The sequence below is a fragment of the Cladosporium halotolerans genome (assembly GCF_011745625.1).
Source record: "Cladosporium halotolerans strain TM138-S3 chromosome Unknown Sca38, whole genome shotgun sequence".
Lineage (NCBI taxonomy): Eukaryota > Fungi > Ascomycota > Dothideomycetes > Cladosporiales > Cladosporiaceae > Cladosporium > Cladosporium halotolerans.
The window spans coordinates 1-11,764 of record NW_027191489.1 but is presented as its reverse complement, the minus strand read 5'-3'; the positions used below and the strand labels follow the sequence as shown (position 1 = coordinate 11,764).

The window sequence follows — 11,764 nt, the reverse complement described above, 5'->3', positions numbered from 1 at the left end:
ATCACCGCGTGTGACGACCGGCATGCCATCGTCGCCAAACCACGATGACGACGTTTGCATTGATAAGGTAAAATGTACTCTGGCACAATCGGAAGCTCGTTCTTGGGTATATGGTAAAGGTTGAACAGCACACTGAGAAAATGACACGTGGATCGGAGTACATTGTTTGTTCTTCCGTCACTATCGTTCAATGCAGCATATCGTTGTGCCCGACACCTAACGGTCCAGTTTTCATTCGCATTTGACCAGTGGCTGTGTGGTGGTTTCAGGGCAGGCGTGGTGCAGAGCAGCCCTTGATGTCTCGCGACGATCCTCTGCCTCGGAGTTTCAACCAGCAGCAATCACCGTGTTCGTTTCGCGTGCTCTTGCACTAAGCATATCCCAACCAACACATCTGTTCATCATAGCCCACGCGAAGCGGCCTCAGTCGTCGATGAGGTCAATTATGTCCTCCGGCCTCGGCACCTTGCGCCTGCCAGACACGCCTGTAAAGGTCACATCGCCCTCGTCTCCCTCATCGGTATCATCATGTTGCTCCCTGCCCACAGTCACCGAGCGCTGGCGCTTGCGCTTGCGAGCTTCTTGCTTGACTTCAGACTTGATGTTGTTGATTGCCTCCTGTCTGGCGCGAAGAAGTCGATTCTGCTCACGCAACTCCTCCGGTGTCAGAGTCTCTGGGTCACGATCCTCAAGCGGGACAGGCGACGGACTGCGCTCGATGATGCCTTCTACCTGCAGATCCTCTGATAACGGTCAGTATCATGTAAACCTTCTCGAGGATGCACCTTACATACTGTGTGAACGATACTTGAAGACGAAAGTTGCGATCGGGTCACTGCCGTAGGGATAGGATGCATCGTAAATCCCCCCGACAGTGGCTTGTTTAGCAGGACCGAGCCTAGAACCATAATCAGACTCCGTGCTTCATCGAGTTCTTGAGGTTGACGCTTAGAACTCACTCGGTGTGATGAGAAATAGCTCGACCTTTCAAAGCCTTCTCGGGAATGCCGTCCTTCCCAGTTGCCGTGAACCCAAGTCGCCCGTAAGAAGATATGTGCTTGCCTTTCCGGCATCGATAGAGATGGACTTTCACTTCGCCAAGCCTGGCAAATTCGTCCTTGGACAAATTTTTGTCGAGCTTTTGGTCCGCTAAGAAGTGAGTGTAAGCAAGATACTCTCTCGGACACGCCCAAGACACTCACTGGTTTGATGTGTCGCAAATAGAAAGTCCCTTGCAGTGGTGACCCCATTTACAGTCTCGTGGACATTCGTGACGTTCAAGCATTCCCGGCCGTATTTAAGGCGTTGCAACTCGACAAATCGCCCTGTAACCCACTTGCCGTCCAAAGAGACTTGCATTATGAGATGGTCGACGGTGTAAGCAAAGCCTCTCTCGAGGATCAGATGTAGCCCGAATGCAGCACCATCAACAGCTTCGATGTAGGTGACTGCAGTCTTGACATTATCGGCACTGGTCGGTTCCGTTTGATGCTCTTGAACGTCCTGCCCATTCACGCGCACGACGATGCTGGCGAAAGGCAGACAGTCGGCGCGCATGCTTGCGGTATTCGAGGCAGACGAGAATCTCCTGGCGATGCCGAAGAGATGTGCGGCGGGGAGAGTGCGCCGGCGGGATTGGAGATATGGAAGGCGGTGGTGCGGTTGTCGAGCAGAAGAAGCGGAAGCGCGGTGCAGTATGAGCAGAGAGGAGGCAAGGTTGAGCAGTAGGCAGTCGCAGGGTCACGCGGATGTCTCAGTGCCCGTCGGCCAGGATTTGGCACAGCGTGTGAAGGTGGAGGAGATGTGAGGTGACTTCAAGCGCTGCCTGCGACATTAGGCCATCGCGTCTCAGCGGGAGCAGGCGCGCGCGCAGCGTGTGCTCTGTGCGACTTGAACTTGAAGCGAGGGTGTCGCGAAGTCACTGTCGCGCTTGCGAGTGGGAGCCTAGCAGCCCTCCTTCGAATCAACAGAAAGTATGCAAGTAGCTGTAATTACACTGCTGCATCCAGTCAACCAGTGAGAAAGGCTTCAGGCCTAGGGCTAGCCGCCCGCTTGGGTCTGGCGACATGTCACAAATTATATTGAGGGTTCCATCGTAAAAGGGCGAGCAGACATCTGGCGACAAAACGTGTCAGCTTGCAGCATGTTGAATTTGTCGCCGGCGCACGTATACCTGAAGCATCAGGGAGGTCATCTAGGAAAAAGGCACTTACGCGTGTACAGAATGGAGACAAAGAGCAGCCAAAACAGCCAACGCAATCAAACCTCTATGAGAGAAGGTACATGCACACGATGAAACAGAATGTTTCACAACCAGGGGCAAACTCTGTCACCCAGCATAAATCTGCATTTCCATTAGCCATTCGGCGCAAGTCGTCTACGTGAATCTATTTCTGAAATCAGTCTTCGTCCCAGTTGGGATTGGGGCCAGGCGGCTTCGGTCCGCCAGCCTGTCTCGCCACGATGATCTGGTCGACGCTGAGGATGGTCCTCACAGACTCGGTCGCCAATTTGATGGCCCAGGACTTGCTGACCATAAGGTCGAGGATGCCTTCGTCTTCAGCATCGAGAGTGCCGGTGCCGTCGCCGTTCTCGATGTCCACACCCATGGTTGCCGGCGCCTCGTCCTCTGATGATGACTCTGCTTGCTTCTTGGCAGGCTGCTGGGAGGAGTTGTGTGCAGTGTAGAGGCGGGCGAGGACTTCGGTGGCGTCCAAGCCAGCAGATTCGGCGAGCGTGCGCGGAATGACTTCAAAGGCTTCGGCGTACTTCTTGATCGCGTACTGGCTAAGGCCGGGCGTCTTCTCGGCAACCGAGTTGACCTTGTCGATGATCTGCATCTCCGCCGCGCCTGCGCCAGGTACCATCCTGGGGTCACGGGTGATGGCCTTGATTGCGTTGACGCCGTCGTCGACGGCGCGCTCCACGTCATCGAGGTGGTTCTGAGTTGCGCCTCTGAGGACGATGGTGGCAGTGCGGGTTGAGTCGTTCTCCTGTCTGAACACTGTTACTCTGTCGCCGCCAATCTCGAGAGTCTCAACAACATCGATGTCTCCCATCTCATCAGGCATCGGCGCGCCGAGACGAGCAAGAGGGGTAGCGCCGACAACATTGCACAGACGGCGAAGCTCGAACTTTGACAGAATCTTGATGACCATGATGCCGAAACGGTTGAGGTAGTGCATGGCGAGCTCACCGACAGTGGCGCCAGCAACGACAACGCGGATGCCGGAGTCGTGCAATTCCTTGATTGCGGCTTCCATCTGTGCCTCCTCGCCTTTCGAGAAATCGAGCAGCTCCTTGGAGTTTTTCAAGAGGACAGTGCCCTTGGTCTCAGTCTGGGAAATGTCGATGGGGCAGCTAAAGACGCCGACCTTGGCCTTGGTCGCCTTCTTGATGCTTCCGTCGGGCTCACGTCCGAAGACCATGCCCTTGACCACCCTGCTCTGCTCCAGACCACCTCCCATGATCTTGACCACTCGCACATTGTCCACATTGAAGTTGTAAGGGTTCTTGGGCATGACCGCAAGTACGGCCTCCGCCACGCAGTCGGCAAGGAACTCCTCGTTTCCTGACTGCTTGGCCGCAATGACTGTCCTGAGCGCCTTGGCCAGCTCGGCTTGATCTCTCATGTCCTCCACTCTCTCGACCTCCAGCTCCTCCAGCGCCTTCAGCGCAAACCCTTGTGCACGTTCGTAGCCCTTCGCGATCTCGCTCGTCTTCAAGCCCATACGCAGCAGGTCCTCGGCCTTCTTCAGGAGCTCGCCGGCCAGCACAATGACGAGGTTTGTCGCGTCGCCCATCTCGGCTTCCTGCTGCTGCGAGGCCATGACGAGCAGCTTCGCGGCGGGGTGCACGACTTCAAGTTCGCGCAGGATGGTTGCAGCATCGTTGGTCAGGATCATCTTTTGCAGGTGGTTGATCACGATCTTGTTGCGGCCGTAGGGGCCCAGCGAGGTCTGGACCGTCTGTGCGATGGTGCGGCAGGCATCGATGTTACGCAGGACAGCGCCGTCCTCTGCGTCGTGGCTGGTGGACTGTCAGTGGCTGTCTCGCGAGAGTGCTCGAATGCAGGAGGGGAGCACTTACTTCTGATATCCCGGCTTGAACAGGCCGGCGTTGGGGGCGCCGGGCACGGAGAGAGACATCGCGGCGGCCGGACGTCGATAGAGGAGATAGGAAAGCGGCCGCGGGCGCGAAAGCCAGATGTGTCGGGTGGTGAGGAGGGTTGCGCGGCGGTGTTGGCGGCGGCGTGTGGTGTGTGCTTTGACCTTTGGCGGGTTGGTTTGGCTTGACGTGAGCGCGCTCGCGCTTTTTTGCCCGCAGCCCACATGCAGCACGCAGCAGCCACCTGAGCCACGGCCACCACGCAGCGGCGGAGCTTCCAGCTGGCTGCCCCTCGGCGCTCGGGGAAGCTTTGCCGGGCCCTGCAGCGGCACCCTGAGGCGCGTGGCATCAGGGCATTCCGCGGGGGTGCCTGAGGTTGGTGCCTTGCAGTGGTGTTCTGAATCTGAAGCATGTACCTACGTAGGTAGGTGAGGTAGCTTTGAAGCTTCTCGAACGTCCATCACCCCTCCATCACCTCCCTCCCCACCCACACGCCCTCTGATCACCCCAGCGCGCGCATCGCGTCGACCGCGCCGTTGCGGCCATGCTGCCCGGCCGCCTCGCGCTGTCCCCATGGCGCTCTTCCGCCCCGGCGGCATGCTCCCTCTGTGCCTGCCGCTGCGGCTCGACCTTTCGCGCCCGCCCCTTCTCGACCTCGCGTGCATCAGATGCGCAAGCCGCACCTTCAACGAGAAACAAGGATAGGACGCGGCGGGCCTTGTCGCCTGAGCATGCCCGGAAATGGCAGGAAAACAGGAAGGAGAGGCGATCACTCGAAATTCAGCTGCGCCAGCTGCAACTCCGGTGGGCCCAAAGGGAAGGCTTTCTTAGGAAGGACGGGGCCCAGGTGGAAAGTTTTTTGACGAGTTTCGCTACATTCTCCGAAACCAACAAACTCCGCGTCGGCTCTGAAGCCCCGCTCCCCTTTCAAGACCTGGCGAAAGACCACAGCATGACGCCAATGGACTTGCTGACCCTCTCATTCGTGCTTCTCGCAAACGAATTGTCCGAGGGTGATCGTTATTGGGGCCGCAAGCTTCTGGACGCCATGTCGGCCGCGGGTTACCTGGAAGCGACCATCCGTATTGTGAATAACGCCTTGCTTTCGGCCAAGCACCAGCCCGGACTTCTTCGGAATGCGAGCGTGGCTGTCGAGCGGGGGCGCTTGCAGAAGGCCGCCAGGGAAGGTCTCAGCTCTCGTGCGATGGTATTGGAAGGGAAGGTCGCATATTTCCTCGGCGATCACGACACTGCCATCAAGTGGTGGTGGCGCGCTATCGAGGGAGCCGTCGAGAAAAGCACCAGCGACATCAGCATGATAGTGGCTGGCAACAAATCGATGGCCAGGGATGTCTCCCGCATTGATAGAAGCGATCTTTCAACGCCCTGGATCGAGCTGATCGAGGCACATTTTGACCGGTCGTTGAAGGGTAGAGACGAGTGGGGGTTGTGCGAGAAGGCCATTCAGATTGGTCTGGAACAAGAGGATCCAACTGCCTTCTATTACGCCGCGACATATCACAAGAAGCGTCATGAGGATGGCACGCACCTGCCCACGAGCGACTGGCTGTACTACATGACCAAAGCTGCCGCTTCTGGTGTGCCCAAGGCGGCGTACGAGCTTGGGGTGTACTATGCGGAAAGTGGATGGAAGTATATCGAAGACGAACCACCGGACCATGTCAAGCCCACCCCTTTCGACACCTATCCTGGTTCTGGCGCCACCACTTTTGAAGGATTTTGGGGGATCATTTCTCGGCTCTTTGCAGCCCCGCCCTCAGCGATACAGATCGAGCGAGAACAGATTTTCCATACCGCTTCTTGGCCGGAGACACCGGAAAAGCGCGCTCGTCTCGCCCACTACTGGCTCGAGATCGCCCAGGGCTATTGCTATGCTCCCGCTTACCTTTATATGGCGAAACTATGCATGCAGGAAACACTTTGGGCGGGCGCCCGAGCTCCTACAGAGGCCCTCGGCTTAAGTTCCAAACGATATCTGTACAGAAGCAAAGAGGACGAGGCGGATGCCCATTTCTCGGGAGAGCTCAAAACGTGGGAGGTTCCCGAGGGCGAGAAAGACCCGCGGAATCCATTCTACGACCTCGACGATGCCAAGAAAAACCTTGTCGAGGTCTGCCACGCGCGAAATGCCGTCCGACAGCGAAAGAAAAACATCGATAGACACGCGCAACGCACAGGCACCAAGAACGTCGATTGGGAAGACCTTGACTTTGAGGACAGGGGGAATATTCGGAAAATCCACCCGTCGACAATAAGGTTCTTGAATAATATGGACGTGTACGAGATGTGGGCGGCGGAGTCCGACGGCTTGATCAACGAGGCCCACGATATTTGCGATTACATGGGCTGGACCCTTTACGACGATCAGCAGGGCCTGCTGTACAAGGCCTCCATGGCGCGCAATTCCAATGTCTGGAGAGAATTGTACTCCGTGTGAATGGGAGCAGCAGGGATATGATCGCGCTGAATGGAACGAGGTGGGTTGGATTTGCGGATGCATTATTTGTATGTACAATATTACTTCTACTATAATCTACATGAGAGGGATACCCCAGTTGTCTCGCTCAAGACTTTGAAGATGCCTTCTGACGTTGCGCTACTTGGGTGATCTCAAGGGTTAGGGTTGGCGTTCGAGCTTCCGCCGTGGGTCGTCGACGGCATCGGCCGAGAAGTTCCGAATTCTTGGAGGCTTGCAATCCTCAGATGCCACAATGGTGAGTCTTCCAGCCGCAAAACCTAACTGATCACGGCGCATCCGAGCAACATGCCATTGGGCAAGCCGGTGCAGGTGCTGGAAGACTGGCTGCGCGGTCAGCCTGGCGGCTATTTGCATCCCAATGTGCACATCGAAAGCGATGAGACCCACGGCGTGCACTGGCGGGCATCGGGCGCCGTCGAGCCTGGCTCCAGGATTGCCACTGTGCCGCATTCAATTGCGCTTTCGTATTTGAATGCGCTGGCCGATGAATCACTTCCGGTCTTCCAGCGGCGTCGTAAGGAGTTCAAGATTGAGGCCATTGGCTTCTTCTACCTGATGCTGCAGTATGTCAACAGCGCTACGTCGTTCTGGAAGCCCTATATCGAGACTTTGCCACAGCCGGGAGAGGAATATACGACACCGCTCTGGTTCGATGAGCCTGCCGATGAAGCTTGGCTGAGGGACACTGATGCGCTGTTCACTACCAAGAAGTTAAAAGCCATCTACGAAGAGCAGTATTCCTCCGGCGTTTCCATTCTAAAGGCCAGCGGTATTGACACCGAGCCTCTCACTTGGTAAGTGGTAGAATACTCAGCACGTACTGGTAGGCTGGTCATTTCTTAATTCATATGCACCAGGGATCTTTTCCGCTGGGCCATCACTATGTTCACCTCTCGGTCCTTTTCTTCTCGCTCCATCACTCCGCAGGATAGCAAATACTGGACCACCTATAAGACCGGGTCCGACGGGCGCAGGCAAACGGTGCTAATGGACATGTCACATGTTCCTTCAGCGGACTTGGACTTCTCTGTCCTGTTCCCTGCCATGGACGCAGCAAACCATCACCACACTGCCAAGGTCGACTGGACTTTCGATCCAGGACGTTTCAGCTTGACTTGCATTCAGGGCATCGAGCCTGGTCAAGAGGTTCACAATAACTATGGACCTAAAGCTAACGATGAGCTTTTCATTGGCTACGGCTTCTGCTTGGCCGACAATCCAAGTGACACAGTGCTGCTGACGTTAAAGCCGCCGCCTGAGGAGTTGCAGCACACGCTCAGACAGGCGCACTCGGGTTTCTTTTTCGAGGACGGCACGTGGAATGGTGACAAAGCGACTTTCAAGCTCCGACCTGCAGAGCAAAATCTCATATCGGCCACGAGCGCGTTCGAACATTTACCGGAGCCGCTGCTGGAGCTTTTGACTCAGATGGTCCGTTTTGATCGTGGCTTACCTTTCGCGACTTTGCCTTCCATCTCGCAGTACCTCATGGATCCAAGGAGTCACGGCAGGCGATACCTCCCCTTCATCGCCCGCATGATCGTGACATCTCTGGCTCCCAAGTACCAGAAACTGCAGGGCGGCTCAACAACCCTGCCATCATCACCACAGAACGCAAAACAGAAACAAGCAAAGATCTACCGCGACGGCCAAACACGAATCCTCCTCAGTACAATCAACAGCCTACGTACTTCTCTACGTGTCTTCCGGCCTGCCTCCACGGAATTTCCGCAAGCGGATATTCTTCGTCTGAACCCGACCGGCTCCCGCCTCGCGACCCTTGAAGAAGCGGTAACGCTTTTCATGGAGGATAGCGATGTAATGCAGGGCTTTATGGCTGGCGTTCAGGCCAATGCAAATACCTCGGACCTAGAGCAGCTTCGCTTGGCAGGGTGGGAGGAGGACGCGTGGGTGCTGCTGCTGTGCTATACTTGGCTCGCGGTGACGAAATCGCCGGGCGATGGACGGTTGGAGAAATGGATTGAGGGGCTTGAGGCTGAGTATGAGCCTGGTCAGCTTCTGAAGCCAGCTTCGAGCGTTGCGCAAGGAGAGGCAAGCTCAGAGGCGGGCGACATGATGGAAATTGTAAGAAGGGCTGCTGAGAGATTACCAGGTTTGGTGTGGGAAGACCAGAGGTGGAGTGAAAAGCTCATTGCTGGTTTTGGAGGGAGAGCACTAAAGAATGAAGGATTCATGATGATGGTTGCGGATGAGGTGGGTAGGGAAGAGCCGAGATTGGTCATGTATTTACATTCGATGCGACAGTGAAGTGGATTGTAGCATGCAGGTCTACCTGATACAAAGATAGGTCAAGGCCAGGCATGCCGATCCCAGCGATGCAAGCTTCCATCTTCTGCTCGCCTTGCCAGCTGCATTGCCTGGTGATTTTGAATTGCATCGTTAAACCGCTTGGGTATGGGCAGACCGCCGATCATTTTGCCGCTCTCCGTGGTTTTCACAATAAGATGCATGATTAAGCTCTGGCCGAAATATGGGAAGAATCAATCCACGAAGATTCTCGAAGTGAAGGTATCCTTGATAGAGGCTGTCGTCGTCTAGCGACCTACCTTTAGAAGACAAACAAATCGACACGATTTGTTTGAATTTGTATCGGGAATTAACCCTAAGGTAAAACCGTTTACTAAGCGCCGATCTAGTAATACTATGCTTTCTCGCGGTATCAAATATATTCACGGACCTAGAAGATCTCAGATCTGAAAGCGCTACTTCTATTAAGCTAGTAATCATCGAGGTATTACGCGAGCAAGAGAGCTCGTCGGGGTCGCGACGAGCGTGCTTGAAGTGTGTCCGTGCTTGAAGTGGGGAAGACTTCTAGACCTTCATGCAGTGGGCTGATGTACTCGCCACTGAACGCCTCAATGGCGCTCACTGACCGAACGGGTCTCACGAGATGGTCTGATACAACTGACAGCTGTGGATTAGCTCCTTGGACAGTGGAATACTTATGCGCGTCATGGCGCATGTTGTGGTGCGCCGCTTCTCTCTTTGTTCTGCGTCTAGCAAACGACCGACGTATAGTACTTTTACTCTGAAGTGCCATACCATTGAAAAAAGATGTCACAACCAAAACAGCAAGGTGATTTGACAACTAAAGCAGATGTTGTCGTTATCGGTGCCGGTATGTCCATACTCGTCTTGTTTCTGTTGAATAAAGAAACAAACTAAGACGACCTAGGCACATATGGAATTCAATTTGCTAGGACCTACCTCGAAATCCATCCTGACCATGAAGTGATTGTGTTGGAAGCAGATGCCCACGTTGGAGGCCCATGGGCAGCCCGTAAGCGATCATGACACTTCTTCGCTGACTGCTACAGCTGACATCGGTCAGATCGAGGTTACGAAACATTCATGACCCAATCCCCAGTAGATTTTGTTGAGTTCTCGGACAAGCCATTGACCGGCATTCCAAGCAAGGAGCTGTACTACTGCCACTTTCCAGCAAAGTACTACACGAACTACCTCGAGGAGTATATTGACGAGCATGTCTACGCTGGCAAGGCCTTGCGAAGCAGAATTCAGTTCTGCAGCCGCGTGGAGCGTGTCATGAAACAGGACGGGGTCTGGAATGTCTCGACGGCACACGGGGCCACTTTCCAGGTTCCCAAAATTGTTGATGCAGTTGGCATGACCAGTGTGCCGAAGATTCCAGACATACCAGGCAAAGCAAGCTTCCGTGGCATTCAGCTTCATCACAAGGAATTTGGTCAACTCAACATCCTAGAGCGACCGGACGTGCGCAGCGTTGCTGTAATCGGAGGCGCAAAATCAGCGGCTGATGTGGCCTACGCCGCAGCAAAGGCTGGTAAGACCGTACATTGGATAATCCGGAAGTCTGGCACTGGGCCCTCGTGGTTTGTGCCTGCCTATGGTTTGGGTGGAATGTCAACTTGTTCATCCCATGGCCTGTGGATTCGCCTGATGACACCGCTGTTGGCGAGCATTTTTGCAAAGCCTGGTCCTGTGCTGAGATTTTTGTATTGCTCCCCGATTGGACAAGCAATCTATTGGAGATTCTGGGCCTTCGTCGCGTTCATGTTGTCTTATATGACGGACTACGAGCGCAAGGACGGTCGTGCCAATGGCTTTCACAACCTCAAGCCCGAGACTGGACCATTTTGGGCAAACGACAGTACTAGCAATCTCAATAAACCCGATTTCCTGGACACAATTGCGAGACATGTCCATGTCTATCGCCAGGATATCCACTCCATCGGGGAAACTTCGATCGAGACCAGTGATGGTTCAGAGCTTGAAGCAGATGCCATAGTCTATGCCACTGGCTGGACGGCTGGAATGTCGTATTACGACACTTCGCTGGCTTCAAAGCTCGGTCTGCCTATTACACAACAGGCGCATGATGAAAAGAGCCAGCAGAAGTGGCAAGTGCTCGATCAAGAAGCTGAAGTTCAAATCACAGCTGAGATGCCAATGCTGTCTCACAGACCCGCATGCTGGAAACCAGATACCAAGCGTAGCCCTTTACGATTATATAAGTCTATGCTGCCAATTACAGACCAGTCGATCGTGCTACTCGGAAAGACACTGTTCGCGCATTCCTTTGCGGTTGCAGAAGTCGAAGCGATCTGGGCAGTCGCAGCTCTCGACCAGAATATTTCATTGCCCTCGGTGCCAGAGATGGAGCGTGAGATCGCTTTGACAGTTGCGTGGTCCCGTAAGCGGTATCCGAGCCGAGGGTGGCAGGCAATGTGGTTTCCTTGGGATAGTATTCCGTTCACGGATATGCTCTTGGAGCAGCTGGGTCTTTCTAGCCATCGTGGATCGAGCTGGTGGAGCGATCTTGTTACGCCCGTATCTTCGTCAAGATTGAAATCGTTGATTGGGGAGTATCAAAGACTCCATGGTTGATTTGCAGGATCGATAGGATTGAGGTTTTAGGGCTCAACAAAGTCATTTCGTGCGGTGAGGCCGGTTAATGCCAAATATTTGTTCTTTCTTGACCTCATCAAACTCATCTTAGGGTTTGACGCGCTCCAGCATCACATAAGCCGTTGGATCTCGAAACATTTAGCCCACCCTCGCCAAAAGGCAACGGAGGAGAACACTGATCTCCTCGCCAAAAGGCAACGGAGGAGAACACTGATCTCCTACTAACCCTAAGGCGGCGCTAACCGT

At 54.6% G+C, this 11,764-nt stretch overlaps 5 protein-coding genes across 5 annotated transcripts; 3 read left to right on the top strand and 2 right to left on the bottom strand.

The window, feature by feature from the left end:
• Positions 1 to 133: 133 nt before the first annotated feature.
• WHR41_07916 (uncharacterized protein) lies at positions 134 to 1,998 on the bottom strand. Its single transcript, XM_069376520.1, has 4 exons — positions 1,203 to 1,998; positions 960 to 1,149; positions 795 to 898; positions 134 to 743 (listed from the first exon to the last, which is right to left on the bottom strand). Exons 1-4 carry the CDS (start codon positions 1,555 to 1,557, stop codon positions 424 to 426), a joined length of 969 nt encoding a protein of 322 aa, XP_069226260.1. The 5' UTR covers positions 1,558 to 1,998; the 3' UTR covers positions 134 to 423.
• Positions 1,999 to 2,303: 305 nt separating this feature from the next.
• Positions 2,304 to 4,339, bottom strand: WHR41_07915 (uncharacterized protein). Its single transcript, XM_069376519.1, has 2 exons — positions 4,090 to 4,339; positions 2,304 to 4,029 (listed from the first exon to the last, which is right to left on the bottom strand). Exons 1-2 carry the CDS (start codon positions 4,146 to 4,148, stop codon positions 2,400 to 2,402), a joined length of 1,689 nt encoding a protein of 562 aa, XP_069226257.1. The 5' UTR covers positions 4,149 to 4,339; the 3' UTR covers positions 2,304 to 2,399.
• Positions 4,340 to 4,651: 312 nt separating this feature from the next.
• Positions 4,652 to 6,565, top strand: WHR41_07914 (uncharacterized protein; the record flags this gene model as incomplete). The annotated part of the gene is made up of 1 exon (XM_069376518.1): positions 4,652 to 6,565. One exon carries the CDS (start codon positions 4,652 to 4,654, stop codon positions 6,563 to 6,565), a length of 1,914 nt encoding a protein of 637 aa, XP_069226258.1.
• Positions 6,566 to 6,859: 294 nt separating this feature from the next.
• WHR41_07913 (uncharacterized protein) lies at positions 6,860 to 8,967 on the top strand. The gene is made up of 2 exons (XM_069376517.1): positions 6,860 to 7,401; positions 7,465 to 8,967. Exons 1-2 carry the CDS (start codon positions 6,893 to 6,895, stop codon positions 8,873 to 8,875), a joined length of 1,920 nt encoding a protein of 639 aa, XP_069226261.1. The 5' UTR covers positions 6,860 to 6,892; the 3' UTR covers positions 8,876 to 8,967.
• A 587-nt stretch (positions 8,968 to 9,554) lies between these two features.
• Positions 9,555 to 11,497, top strand: WHR41_07912 (uncharacterized protein; the record flags this gene model as incomplete). The annotated part of the gene is made up of 3 exons (XM_069376516.1): positions 9,555 to 9,746; positions 9,804 to 9,908; positions 9,960 to 11,497. The coding sequence occupies exons 1-3, from the start codon at positions 9,683 to 9,685 to the stop codon at positions 11,495 to 11,497; spliced, it is 1,707 nt and encodes a 568-aa protein (XP_069226262.1). The 5' UTR covers positions 9,555 to 9,682.
• Between the last annotated feature and the right edge of the window lie 267 nt (positions 11,498 to 11,764).

Coding starts and splice junctions, on each gene's coding strand:
- WHR41_07916 (XM_069376520.1), bottom strand. CDS start 1,557: ATGCGCGCCGACTGTCTGCCTTTCGCCAGCATCGTCGTGCGCGTGAAT. Junction 1,150..1,202: donor ATTTGCGACACATCAAACCA/GTGAGTGTCTTG, acceptor CTCACTTCTTAG/CGGACCAAAAGCTCGACAAA. Junction 899..959: donor GCTATTTCTCATCACACCGA/GTGAGTTCTAAG, acceptor TTATGGTTCTAG/GCTCGGTCCTGCTAAACAAG.
- WHR41_07915 (XM_069376519.1), bottom strand. CDS start 4,148: ATGTCTCTCTCCGTGCCCGGCGCCCCCAACGCCGGCCTGTTCAAGCCG. Junction 4,030..4,089: donor TTCAAGCCGGGATATCAGAA/GTAAGTGCTCCC, acceptor ACAGTCCACCAG/CCACGACGCAGAGGACGGCG.
- WHR41_07913 (XM_069376517.1), top strand. CDS start 6,893: ATGCCATTGGGCAAGCCGGTGCAGGTGCTGGAAGACTGGCTGCGCGGT. Junction 7,402..7,464: donor GACACCGAGCCTCTCACTTG/GTAAGTGGTAGA, acceptor CATATGCACCAG/GGATCTTTTCCGCTGGGCCA.